The 14,262-nt window shown below is 46.4% G+C and overlaps 1 protein-coding gene across 2 annotated transcripts in view; it reads left to right on the top strand.

The window, feature by feature from the left end:
- The first annotated feature begins 12,781 nt into the window (after positions 1-12,781).
- Positions 12,782-14,262, top strand: part of CREB3L2 (cAMP responsive element binding protein 3 like 2) — a 65,564-nt gene continuing 64,083 nt past the window's right edge. Inside the window, exon 1 of one of the 2 annotated variants that reach the window (XM_081212068.1) lies at positions 12,782-13,272. In XM_081212068.1, coding sequence (XP_081068194.1) covers positions 13,165-13,272 — 108 coding nt within the window. In that variant the 5' untranslated portion in view covers positions 12,782-13,164. The remainder of the gene's footprint in view (positions 13,273-14,262) is intronic. The other variant, XM_081212069.1, reaches the window with a different exon arrangement.

The following is a 14,262-nucleotide window of genomic DNA, read 5'->3' as shown; positions in this document are numbered from 1 at the left end:
CTGTGTTTCACTTTGTAGAGAAAGCTTGCAAAAGCAGGGTCTGTGTAAGAGAGAGAGAGATGTGTATTGTTTTTCACTTCAGTGCTGTGGAAAATGTTGTGATTGGTTTCATGGATGGTGGGGAGCTATGCAAATCAGCAAGGCCCAGACCAGAGCCATATTTGATAGCAGGACTAGCCATATTCCGGCATTCTGATTACTTGTGTGTAAGCAAATGTGTGAGGAAGCTCTGCCTTCTCCACTGCATTCTGTTCTCCTTTTTTTAGCCCTCTATGAGCAAAGCTGAGAAATATTTATTTCTGGAACCCTGGTGGAGCCAGTCAGAGGAGGCTTCACTGGGTTAGATGGACCAATGGCGTGGCTCGTTATAAAGCAACTTCCAGTGTCCCAGGTCAGCGTCCCTAAGTGCCTCTCAGATCTGTATTCTGCCCTTTGTATAGCCTGGTCTCTGTTTGAGACCCAGCATGACCCCCTTGAAATTATGAGGCTGCCAATTGACCAGTAAGGTTTACTGCGAGGAGCCTGTTTCTTGAGATCCCTTAACTTGAGGGGTGCAGAACATTTTTATGTCAAGGGCCATATTCCCTCATGGGTAATCTGTTGGGAGCAGTGGACAGAGCTAGAGCTACTAATACACAGAGCTAAATGGATTAACTAAGATGGAATAAAGACCACCCTGCTACAACCTTTCCAAGGCAAACACAGTTTTGAATCCCCATTCCTGTGCCGGTCAACTTGGATGTAAGCATACAGGGTTTCTTTGAAATAAAAGTATACAGAGGACTTGCTTATTCTTATAGTACAACAGACCAATACGGCTACAGTTCCGGAAAGCAAGTGAAAGCAATTCCTTTCTGCTTGTAGTGTGCAGATTCACGCTCTCTCCAGAAGCCTACCAATTTGTTCTTGGTCAGCTGGGGGGCAGGGAGGAATTGTTTTCTCCAAGCCTAGAGCACAGAAGTATAACTAGATGGGGAAACCACTTTCAAAGGTCAGGAAAATTAAGGGCAAAATGAACAGGAAGGAAGCAACTCTGCTGGGATGGAAGGATTGGGGCAACTTCAGGAGGCGTCAGACAGAGGTCAGCTGTTTTTTAGCTGCAGGGATTGAATCTACGACTTGCACTGAGCTCCGCTTTGCCTTTCCTCTCTAGGTGTTACAGGATAGACACAGAGATTACATGTCCCTGAACTGCATTCTTCTGGGATCATGTTTAGTTTCGTGACCTTTTTATGTTCCTGTCGGTTCTCTGTTCAATGTTTGTTTAGGTATGCATTGTGCCATCCTTTCCGCATCGCTCCATGGACTTGTCCCTGCCCTGGCCTCAGGCCCTCCCGACTGAAGCATGGCTGCATTGGCAAAGGGATGTGCGAAAGCTGACAAAGTGCAGGGGAGCCACCTTGGGAGGAGCGGGGTGTTGTTTGTAGAAGCGGGGGCAGCTGAATGTGGGGGCAAACACATGCTGGCAGTGTGACTCAGAGCACACTCTGGCCAGTGTTTGCAAAGCAGAGTTTGTGAATGCTGGATTCTGCTTTGCTTCCCTGTGGCTTCTCTGCCTCTTTAGGAGAGCAAATGAAAGAGCAGGACCCTTCTGACAGCTTCAGGCATAGGTAAAGGTAAAGGGACTCCTGACCATTAGGTCCAGTCCCGGACGACTCTAGGGTTGCGGCGCTCATCTCGCTTTATTGGCCGAGGGAGCCGACATAGTCATGTGGCCAGCATGACTAAGCCACTTCTGGCGAACCAGAGCAGCGTACGGAAACGCCGTTTACCTTCCCACCGGAGCAGTACCTATTTATCTACTTGCACTTTGACGTGCTTTGAACTGCTAGGTGGCAGGAGCAGGGACCGAGCAACAGGAGCTCACCCCGTCGCGGGGATTCAAACCACCGACCTTCCGAACAGTAAGCCCTAGGCTCTGTGGTTTAATCCACAGCGCTACCCATGTCCCTCGCTTCAGGCATAATCAACAGCAAATTGGCAGCCAGTTTAGACCACTGAACCAGAGGTGTTAAATGATAGCTCAATTGGTAGAGTGTGAGACTCTTGCTCTCAGCAGCGTGGGTTCAAGCCCCACGTTGGACAAAAGATTCCTGTGTTGCAGGGAGTTGGACTAGATTTCTCTTGTGGTCCCTTTCAACTCTACAATTCAGTGCTGACCAGGTCTCGCTTCTCTCAGCAACCGTGCTGCAGCATTCTGAGATTGGCTTAGCTCCTTGGGTGGGGGACTGCCAGAATCCCCAGCGCAGGAACAGTATCATAGGTGAAAAGGAACACACAATTATTATTTTTTAAACTTCCCACCATCTGCAAATGGTACAGCCTGGCAAAACCGTCTCTGTTTGTTTCCTTTCCCCCTGCTCAACAGGTGGGGAAACGGTTTACAGGCTCCTTGCGCTGCAGAAAATAATACATTTCACTCTGAAATGGATTGTTTTGACAGTGGCCAGGGTTGATATTGTTTATCCATCTTTTAGGGGGAAATGAGGGATTACAAACAAGCACAGGAAGGCTGGCTCACTGACAACATTTGAGATGTGTTTGTGGAATGCACATTACCTGGGTAGTTTGCTTTTATCACATCCCCCTCCCTATCTTGTTTCTTTTAAGGGGATAGCTTTTTAGGTATACATCTGTCTACACAACCCACTGCGGCGAAAAACAATTCAATATTAAAATATTTTAGGGTGATGCAAAGGTAGGGTGCCACCTGGTATTGATTCAGACCCCTGGTCCATTCAGTTCAGTTTTGGGCTAGTGGCTCCTGGTGTTTCATCCTTGGCTGAAGAGGGCACAGATTGAACCTGGGACCCGCTGCGTGCAAAAGGGTGGGGAGGGCCATAGCTTAGTGGCTTACCTTCTGTTTGGTGTACAGAAGGCCCCTGGCATCTCCAGTTAGTGCTGGGGGAGAGCCCTGTTTCGTAGATGAGCCCAACGGTCTGACTTTGCATAATGCAGATTCCTGTGTTTGTAGACAAAGCAGCACCACCACCACTGAGCCACAGAACCTCTTCCCTATAATAGCCTATGGCTGTCCTGCAGCCAGCCACAATTGGAATGAATGGGCCTGTATTTTCCATGTGTGTTTAATGCACCTGAGTTCAAGGTTCTCTATACTGGAAAGTGAAAGCAGGGCACAGAGAAAGTCCCAGTCCTTGGCATTTCCCATTCAGAGGATTGGGCAGGAGGTAGAGGGAAAAGGGACCAGAGAGCTACAGGTACCAGCTGTCCTAGCAGTGTGGGGAGATGGGGAAGATGCCTACAAACAGCCACCACTGAGCTTGCTTACAGAGAGAAGCTGTTTGCACCTCCTGTTATGTTATGTTGGTAATTACGGTATGTAAATCTTGTCATGTTGTAAGTCGCCTTGAGCATTGTTTCAGCTATGGAAAGGCGGCATACAAATAAAATGATGATGATGATGAAGAAGAACAGGTAGGAAGGTGAGCATCCAGGGAGACATGGGCATGTTTAAAGGAGAGCGTTCAGTGCTTTTTTTCTGGGGACGGCAACGCAGGCGGATGTATACCCCTAAACATTTTGTGACTCTAAGTTTGGCCTCATTGAGGGGCAGTATTTCAATATGAGTAGGAAAATGAGAGTACCCCTCTAAACATTTTTTGTAGAAAAAAAGCACTGGGTGTGTTTAACGCAGGAGTAGCTGAGCTCAGTGCAAATAGGAACTGAGCAGGAACAGCAAACAGTCTCTTGTGTATTGTAAATCTTTAAGGGTATATTTACTGAGGCCTTTTATGGATGTCACAGAGCTACAGTCAATCCCTTTTCCTGGAGAACTCTGGGAGTTGTAGCCCTGGGAACTGGGGTCTCCTAAAAACTCTCAGCACCCTTAACAAACTACAGTTCCCGGGACTAGATGAGGAGAACCTGTGGTCTTCCAGATGCTCCTTGACTGCAACACCTGTATTCTTGACCTTGCTGACTGAGCCTGATGGGATTTGTAGTCTTAACAACTTCCGGAAGGCATCAGTTTTGGGGGGGAGGTTGCTGTAGACGCTGGCAAGTTGTTCATTGCGTGTGTGAAGCCTTCCTTACATTCTAGAGTGATGTGGTGCCAATCACTTTACCTTGCCACACTTACAATTCCCTCATTGTCGACTTATGTAACCTATGAACAGGAGGGAGGCTGGACTCACTCCAGTTTGCAAATGGGTGTCATTCTGACCTCTTGGGTTTTGGATGGCTTGCTTGGTCCTTGACCTTTTCAACGTTGCTTGATTTGGCGGCTTCTGCAGGTTGGGGGATGGGATCAAAGCAGTCTTTTGAAATGCAGGTACTTCAGCTTCGCTCTTTCCTGTATGTATGTGTTTATAATGGGGGGACGGACACCTGTGGCCTCCAGATGTTGTTTAATCCAACTCCCTTCATCCCACTCTGCATGACCAGCAGTCAGGGAAGGTGAGAGAACATCTGAACTAGTCTAGAGGCTTGTCTAATGCCAGGCAGGGACCATTCTAAGATGGGTATGTTTAGCCTGGGGAATCGAAGGCTTGAGAGGTGATAGGATAGTCATCTTTGAATACTTGAAGAGCTGCCACATGGAGCAAGCTTGTTTTCTGCAGCTCCAGAGGGTAGGATCCGAACCAATGGATCCAAATTATAAGAAAGTAGATTCCAACTAGACATCAGGAAGAAATTGATGATGGTAAGAGCTATTCCACAGTGGAACAGAGTCCCTCATAGGGTGGTGGACTCCTCTTCCATGTAGATTTTAAAGCAGAGGTTGGATGGTCATCTATCAGGAATTCCTTAGCTGTGATTCCTGCATTGCAGAGGATTTGACTAGAGGATACTTCCAACTCTACAATTCCATTATTCTGTTACTAGATGGGGCAGATTTGAGGGTAAACCATACACAGCACGGGTCTGCCTTTGTGGCTCGTTGGAAGTTGAAACTGCTTCACATGTACTACTACGTTGTCGTCTTTATGAGGATATACGTTTGACTTTTATTACACCTGTTTTGCAAAAGTCCAGGAAAGAATCGGAACACCATAGTTTAAAACTTCTGCTAGAGGACAAGAATCCCAAGACTACATTAAATGTAGCCAAATTCTGTGCGTCTGCAATTAATCGCAGGAAGCAAGTGGTTTCCCATAATGACCAAACCCCTAAATGTTAATTACAGGGGGCACGCTAATAATTAATTTTAATTTTTATATTTAAATCCTTGTTATATTCAAATTGTCCTCTGTATTTCTGATATGATCTGTTATATTCAAATTGCCCTCTGTATTTTTGATATGATCTGTGATATTGTGTGTGTTGATGCTGGTCTGTGACCGTATTAATAAATTCATTCATATTACTAGATGGGCCCTTGGCCTATCTAGCAGACTTGTCTTACATTCAGCTGTAGCAGCTGCATATAATAAGGGAATTGGTTTAACCTTCCAGCTGGTCATATAAGGTTTTTATACATGCAGTTAAAATCTTAAGAGCTCTGTTAGATCAGGTCATGGTACATCTAATCCTGCCTTCAGCTTCATAGAGTGGCCAGTTAGATGTTTTCAGGGCAATGAAGCAGCAAGTCCTTACCCATTCTTTGTCCTCATCATATCATAACTAGGGATAGACTGTCTCTGGATATGATAAGGAGTCATTATTTGACAATTACGGAGGTGCATTTTTTACTTACAGTGGCTCATAGCAGCCGATGGATCTGGGCTCTGTAAATTTCTATCTGATTCTTTTTTTAAAAGCCAGTTTATCATGCAGAAAACTGGAATTGTTTAAAAGGGGGGGGCGCTAGAAGAACTAGGGTGGGAGGAAGCCCGTTAAATGAAGAGTGGAATGTTTTAGGAGCAAGAGGGGGATGGAAAGAAAACAAAGAACCATTTGCAACGAAACTTTGTGGTGTGAAACCAGCTTATCCGGCCTGCAGTGGCTGCGATGTGGGACCTGGCCCCCTATGCCCTGGGCCATCTACATCACTGGGGCTCTGCATGTGTCACTGTGTGACTACAGGATTGCCCTATGAGCCAATACCTAGCAAGGGAACTTTAATCTGATAAGAGAAGCCGCTCAACCGGTTCATGTGATCGCTCGTCATCGTTTATCTTCAAACTGTTCCAGTTCAGTTGTGAGCAAGAACAGAGGCGTAGCATGTTGATCTCTGTGGACGGACATAACAGACGATGTATTTCCCTGCCCCCCGCTCTGGCTGTTTATCTTTATGCAGAGGGCATTCAAGAAGCCAAAGTCTGGTCCAGGTCTGTTGTTCTGGATAGGCTTTGAAGCCAACCAATCTCTGCAAGGGAAGGGCTGTAGCTCAGTGGTAAAGCACGTGCTTTGCATGCAGAAGGTCTCAGGTTCAATCCCTACCGTCTCCTCGAAGAGAGTGCTGCCTGAAACCCTAGGAACCAGCTGCTAGTCAGTGTAGACGATATTTAGCTGGATAGATCAACAGTCCGATTCTGCATAAGGCAGCTTCTTATATTCCCATGTTCCTGCAATGTACTATGTGCTATGTTTTTGCATGTGTAAAGGTAAAGTGACCCCTGACCATTAGGTCCAGTCATGGCCGACTCTGGGGTTGTGGTGCTCATCTCGCTTTATTGGCTGAGGGAGCCGGCATACAGCTTTCGGGTCATGTGGCCAGCATGACTAAGCCGCTTCTGGCAAACCAGAGCAGTGCATGGAAATGCTGTTTACCTTCCCACCAGAGTGGTACCTATTTATCTACCTGCACTTTGATGTGCTTTCGAACTGCTAGGTTGGCAGGAGCAGGGACCGAGCAACGGGAGCTCACTCTGTTGTGGGGATTCAAACCGTCAACCTTCTGACCGGCAAGCCCTAGGCTCTGTGGTTTAGACCACAGCGCCACCCGCGTCCCTCTTTGCATGTGTAAGAAGGTACAATTAAGGAAGAATGGGAACTTTTTACAAATTATCTAAAAAGACAACAAAATGATTTGGACTCCTTGGCAGGTTTTGAATAAACATCCACTAATTTATTAGTTGAATACATGATAAACAAGGCAATGATATGTACAATTTTATAATATGCAGAGAACAATATGTGCAAAGAAACCAGAGAGGGGAGCTGAGGGAAGTCCTGGGGGGGGGGGAGGAAAAAAAGAGGGGGGAATGTAAATGGTTATATTGATTGATAATTTGTTTGCTAAAATTGTTCAATAAAAATATATATTAAAAAAGAAGTAGGTACAAGAGGTAGTGATGGCCACCAACTTATATAGCGTTAAAACCACTTTGAGGTTTTTTTCTTTTTAAAAATAAAATAAATTCACAGAGAATAAGATTATCAACAGCTACTAGCCTGATGGCTGCCTCTGAATACCAAATGGGAGTGCACAATGTTGCATTTAGGTCCTGCCTGTAGGCTTCCCATAGACATAATGGTTGGCTATAGAGAGAACAGGATACCGGACTAGATGGGCTATTGGCTTGATTTAGTGTGGCCCTTCTTGCACTCTAAGGCAGCTTTCTACATCCTTTTCCATTGGAAAGCTGGGAAGGAGCTTCAGAATGACAGACATTACAAAGCAACACTGTGAATTTTGCAATATTTTCACCGGGAAATAACTTGGCCTTTGAGCCAGTTGGAGTCATTGGCCCTTATCCAGATAGCATTTGCAGTTTCCAGTCTGAGTTATGTGGAAACCCTGCCCTTGCCCTTGTGCTTGACTGGAATGGTTCAGTTAAAAGCACAGCGGCAGGCACATTGCCCAGTGCAAGGTTTTGGACGTTCTTGGAGTGAGTTTTCGTAGATTGCAGAGCTTTGTCAGTGACAGCTCTGGAGTGCTGTGCTTTCAGATACGCTGCACTGAGTAGCTACAGAGAAAGGATGGGGAACCCCGGCCCCTCTTGATGTTGCTGAACTACAACTCTCATCATCCCTGACCGTTGGCCACACTGGCAGGGGCTGTTGGGAATTGGAGTCCAACAACAGCTAGAGAGCTGCAGGTTCCCCAACCCATGATACAGGATATCAGCAGAAGGGTGGGGGCTATTCATAGAATGGGGCATCATTTTTTTTGCTGTTGCTTAGTTCCTAATTACTCATCATACGGAATAAGATGATTGATTCAGATAGAACGGGGTGGGGAACCTTGGGCCCAGGGGCCAAAAGCAACCTTCTGGGCTTCTCTATCTGGTTCTTGAGGCTCTCTCCAAGCCAGACTCCTCACTTGTTCTGCTTTATACCTTGGATGTTCCTGAGCTAGATGCTAGTTGGCTCTGTTTTGGCCAAAAGGGCACAGGTAAAGGTAAAGGGACCCCTGACCATTAGGTCCAGTCGTGACCGACTCTGGGGTTGTGGTGCTCATCTTGCTTTATTGGCCAAGGGAGCCGGCGTACAGCTTCTGGGTCATGTGGCCAGCATGACTAAGCCGCTTCTGGCGAACCAGAGCAGCGCACGGAAATGCCGTTTACCTTCCCGCCGGAGTGGTACCTATTTATCTACTTGCACTCTGACGTGCTTTCGAACTGCTAGGTTGGCAGGAGCAGGGACTGAGTAACGGGAGCTCACCCCGTTGGGGGATTTGAACCACCGACCTTCTGATCGGCAAGTCCTAGGCTCTGTGGTTTAATCCACGGCGCCACCCGTACAGAGCCCTTTATTAAAACAGCAACTTTCTTGGTTGTGTTCTTTGCGGGTTAGTTGTAGGCTGGAAGACTCTTTGGCCTCTAGAACGTAAGAACGCAAGGAAAATCTGCTGGATCAGGTCAGTGGCCCATCTGGAACCGCATCCTCTTCTCTCAGTGGCCACCTAGATGCCTGTGGGACACCTCCAAGCAGGACCCAAAACCTCCTCTATGTTGGTTTTCAGAAACATTCGTGCCTCTGCACCATGTGTTGGGATTTGTATTCTACAAAGAGCAGCCACTTAAGACTGATCACTTGTACAGGCTGTGAGAATGTGAAGGTGAACTGACTGGGGAGGGGGTCATAGCTGTGTGGCAGAATGTAGACCTGTGGCCTGCTCAGTGTTGTTGCACTTTAGCTCCCAGTAGTCCCAGCCAATGGTCAGGAATAATGGAAGCTGCAGTCCAACACCATCTGGCAGGCCACAGCTTCTGCTTTACATGGAGAAATCCCCCAGGTTAAATCTTCTTGTCTACACATAATTACTGTTTGTTTTCAAGGAGTCCCACCCCCTCCAAAACGCATATAATTATACTTTACATTAATTACATCGGAAACATTAGCACAACTATAACAGTGCAGTGTGCAGCTTTTAACAGTGTGAAGGGAGGCAAGCGAGAAGCAGAGGTTTACATGCAAACAGGGCCAGTTATTCCATGCTCATCGGAAAAGGCTCAGCAGAAAAGGTATATCAGTAATAAGTGCAACCAGAACTTCTTCCGAATGCGTGGCAGCTGCACAGCACTTCTCTGCCCAGCTACATAATCATACATCTTTTAAGCAGAAAAAGATGAATGCTATTTAATACAAACTCCGCTAAAGGTCATGTGAGCGCAGTTGAAATTTTGCTTGCAAAAGGATCAGAAATGCAAACACCGCCTCACACTCTCTGGCCTAGCATTTCAGAATGTGTTTCATGATGTGAAAACCAGCCTCCAGTCGGCTGCTATAATCTTGGCTTTAGGTAGAGTTCTTGATAACATTGGCACACTTGTCGTCTTCTTGAGATAGGAAATGTCACACCTGCACTTTTTGAGGAGGCAGCACTTTTGTTGTTGAATACTTGCATGTAAAGTCTAGGTAAAACTAGGAGGGCTGGCCCTTCCACTAGGCTGAAGGGGTAGATGCCTCAGGCAGAGGATGCTGGGCTTTGGGTGACTGCATAGTCCCGCCCCCCCCCGTATCCCCTATGGTGTTCCCATCCTCATGACCTTCTGCTCTGGTTATTGCTGATCAGGCTGGCTATCTCCTCTAGTTCCTTTTTCACTCCAGCAGGCACTGCAGCTATGTGTGCATTACTCTGCTCACATGCTATGTTGCATTTGCCTGAGTGGGCTGGAAACAAAAGCTACATTGATGGGGCCTTGAAGTTGCCCATTGACACTTAGCACCTGGGCAGCAGACTGAGCAGGCAGACAGGTCACAGTCTTGCATACTATGAGGAAATGTATTGCTATTTAAATTGCAGCAAGGATTTCTATAAGGTGTGCAATTAAAAGGGATGGAAGAGCTCTGTTGCAACGAATCCATTTCTAAAAACCCTGGACTTTTTGCAGTTAGGTAAGTGATAGGGAAATGCACTTCATAAGTGAATGATTTCAAAGGAAGACACATAACCATCCTCCATTCAAATCAGGACGGATCTTCATTGTGCTATAATCTCCCCACAAACAAATCAGAAAGAAAGCTCAACTGATCTCCACATAAACAAACTGGAAAACAGGTTGTCTGGAAGAGCCTCAGGACTATTCACCACTGACATCCCATAAGCTGGGGATTGGGAAATGCATATGGTAGGCAGGTGATGTAATGAAGACCAATTAATCAGTGCTCTCCTAAGGTGGCTTTTGTCCTTCAATGTGTACTGTATTGAAAGCTTGCAGAACTGGGTCATGCTTGTTGATTTGTACACCACCTTTCTGCCAGTGCATTCAAGGTAAATTATTATTTTTAAAAGCCATGCTTTGCAATCTAATGCCATGATGTGGAAGGAATAAAGGTGGAGAGGGAAGGAAGAAGAAAAAAACAAGCAAATGTACCAGCTCTTTCATAACAGTTACATAATGAACTAGTGGACTATTTGCTTTTGTTGCACCCTTTGAAATGCACCTTGGAACAGAAAAAGGTGTCACTGTTACTCTTACAGAAGTACATCCAACTCCACCCTTTGGTTGAAGTGTACTTATGCCATTACTATATTGCTCTCTCTCCCCACCCCACCTCAGTTTTCCTGTAATCTGCACTTTACATGGGAGTCTTGTTGTTGTGTACATGTTAAGTGTGTCCTGCCAAATGCTGTGAAGTATGTGGGGAGAAACGTGTCTGTACACATACAGGGACATGTGCCAGGGCTGACCCAAATCATTTTGTTGCCTGAAGCGGAGCACCAAATGGTGCCCTCGCCCCCTGAAGTCCAAGGTACATAAGTATCAAAAGCCAGCCAAATTTGTTTTGGCTTCTGAGGCAGAAAATCCCACAACTGCCTCTCCCCCTCCCTGTCAAGACAAAATACAACAATGATAAATTAAATAGCTTACAATTTGCTGCCCTTTCGTGATGCCTGAGGAAGCTGCCCCACTGAGATGAACAGTAGGGCTGGCCCCATTACAAGCTGGGAAACTGTGGTTTGATAGAGCTGGCTTCCTGACATGTGTCCCTTGTATGTTTATTTAATAAGTCCCTCACTTTCGTGAGTCCATGCCATAGTTCCCACCCCCTTTGCAGTTTTCAGCAAACCACATCATATTTATCTGGCTGTGTGTGGGTGGAAGAAGGGGATATACCATGCTAGGAGGAAGGTTCTATGTCCTGAAAACATGGTTTATGAGGTACAAAAGTGAAGCGAATTGCTATGAGTTCTAGTATGGGTCCTGTTTGTGGGCTTTCTATGGATGTCTGCTTGGCCACTGTGAGAACAAGACACGGGACTAGATCACTGCCTGATCTAGCAGGGCTATCCTTACAGACAGGGCTGGATTTAGGTTTGATGAGGCCCTAAATTACTGAAGGTAATGGGGCCCTTTATATGTCCAGCTGTCCTTTGTCAACAACAAATAGTCACTGTTTTTTTGTGTTGAATATATGTTATATGGTAATTTATGGACCTAATAGGTATCTAAGCCATTTGCACATAACAAAATATATATTTTATCACTGTAGGTTTTGTTTGTTTTTATCTTATATTTTGGAAATGTACATCCAATTTTTTCCCCTTTAATTTTTTTGGGGGCCAAGAGAGTGGGGCTCCCAAGCTATAGCTTGTTTAGCTTATATGTAAATCTGGCCCTGCTTACAGATCTATGAGTCTGGGGGGGGGGGAGTTATCTTTAGCAGGGGGAGGAAGAATGGGCATGGTTGCTCAGAGTCCTGCGAGCCCAGGGGAGCCTCGACTACTTAACTCACTTTCCAAATTCTTATCAGTCACTTTTTACATCTCCTAACCTAACTTCGACTTGTCCTGAGTTTTTCAACTACCCAAATGTTCTTTTTGATGTGCCCATATATTCATCCCTCGCCCCCGTTTCGGATCTGGCTTCCCCTCCCACACCTTTTCAGCTCTGCTCTGATGTTTGCTTTCTCAAGAAAAGAGAACTTTGCTCCCAGTTCCCTATAAAGCAATCAATCCGGTTCCAGAGAAACTCAGCGACAACTTGGTCCTGGGCACTGAGCTGCAAGGAAGAATCATAGCCCATTTCCTGTCCCCTCCCTCCTATCTCCAGAGTTAAGAGGTTAATTTCCCCCGGGTCTACTTTCAAGGCTTTATTTTTATTTTGCTCCTCCAAAAGTAGGCGGGGCTTTCCCCAAAGCTGTTGTCTTGTCGCTAGGTCATTGGCTGCGGCGCGCGCCACTTTCCGAACGTTGCCGGTCCCTTGGAGCGGCTGGAACATCCAGGGCGGAAGGCTATTGGTCAGGGACAGAGAGGGTCGAAGGAGGCGGGGAAGGGGGAAGAGGGCCTTTTCCCTGCGTGACGTAATCGGGACTTCCCCGCCCACATTCCACAGCTGGGGAAGTGTAGGAAGCGGCTGCGGAATGGGGAGGGTGGAAGAGCCAGGGAATCATCGTCTGGATTCTGATTGGGCGCTCGCCTTCGAAGTTCTCGAGCTTGCCGTCGCTGATTGGCCAGAGCGGGGGGCGGAGCCAAGAATCTGGTGGGGGCTGGAGGGAAGGCAGCAGCTGGTGGCAGTTTGGGGTTTCAGGAGCTCTGGGGAAGGTATCTGCCAGTTGGGAAACGGATGTCTTGCTTGAAAGCAGATGCGCGCCCGAGATCTAGGACATATGGTTGCAAAACTAGCTGGCAGTTGCATTTATTTATTTTTTGCTAGTTGTAGATTGGCGAGAGTGTCTGACATTTTCAGTTATATTATTATATAGCTTCTATTTTATTCCTTTTCTAAGGGAGTAAGGCGCACAGAGGCAGGGGGCGGCGGCGTTTTTTCAGTCTTATGGCACAAGTTTGTTTTCTGTGATCGTTCCGAGGGGCTCCAAGAGTGCATATTTCTCCTCCCCCCCCCCCCGCTCTTGGTATTGCTGAGGTCCGAAATGGCCATGGATGGGCTGGAAAGCGGGGAGCAGAACCTGTTGCACTGGGACCGAAAGCTGAGCGAGTTGTCGGAACCGGTGGACTCTGATGCCCTGCTCTACAGCACGGTGAGAACACAGTCAAAACACTGGGGCGCTGGTAGTGGTGGAAGGCATGGAAAAATGGGGCGGCACAACGAAACTTTATTCTGTTGGCTTGCTGATGCAGTTATCCACCCTGTAAGAAAATAGGCACAGTGTGTGGGTTTTTAAAAAGTAACTTAGAGGGGGGGTTTACTCTTCGTGGGTGGAAGAAAAAGTTTTGGCTGGTGCACATCTGGCTTCAGAAAGTCACCCTGCTATTAGCAACCCCTTCCTGGGCTTTCATTATGTGGGAGGAGTCTCTTTTTTTCTTGGAAAAAAAGTTATGTTGAGCTCATCTGGAGTTGGCATCTCTTGCACTTTGTTTCTCCACCTCCCCACTCCCTTTCATGACTTAAGTTTTCCTCCCTCTGCTTTCAAAAAGAGAATTCTGCTCTGTCTGCTCATGGGTGTTAGAATAAGTGCCAGGTGTTGTCTGCTGTAGGGGCAGTGAAGAGTTCTCAAAACAGCTTTATGGTTTTTTAAAAAATGGTGGAGAGCCTGGAGTTTGGAATTTCAGCAGGGGGGGAATTAGGAGATGCTGACGCAAGGAGGAAATACCTGTACTTTGAAGGGTTATCTGTGTTTCTTGATGCAAATCTAATTACTGCCCACAAGGCCTGTTTGGACCAGCATATATATGTGTGTGTGTGGTTTAAGCGTGGGGATTCCTATTTCTTCAGAAGTGCTTGTTACGAAACTTTTGATTGGACTCTTTCCTGTTTCTGCACATTAAGAGGTTCCTATTAAGAGTTGTCAGCAAGAAAATAGCCGTCTTTCTGAGAACTGCAATAACGGTCTCATTCTTTGGGCAGCATTCCAAGCTCTGAAACTTTTGCAGACCTGGTTTCTGGTGTTCCCTCTGCCCTGCCTGCTTTTAGTTTGCTGAAAGGAAGTAAATACCCACGTCTCCAAAGAATATTTATGGTGGTTCTGCAGTGGTAGCCATGAAAGCAAATAAGAGATAATCAGTGCTTT

Source organism: Podarcis bocagei (assembly GCF_964188305.1).
Source record: "Podarcis bocagei genome assembly, chromosome: 10".
Taxonomy (NCBI): Eukaryota; Metazoa; Chordata; class Lepidosauria; order Squamata; family Lacertidae; genus Podarcis; species Podarcis bocagei.
The sequence above is the reverse complement of the archived record's forward strand: the minus strand, read 5'-3'. Positions and strand labels throughout refer to the sequence as shown.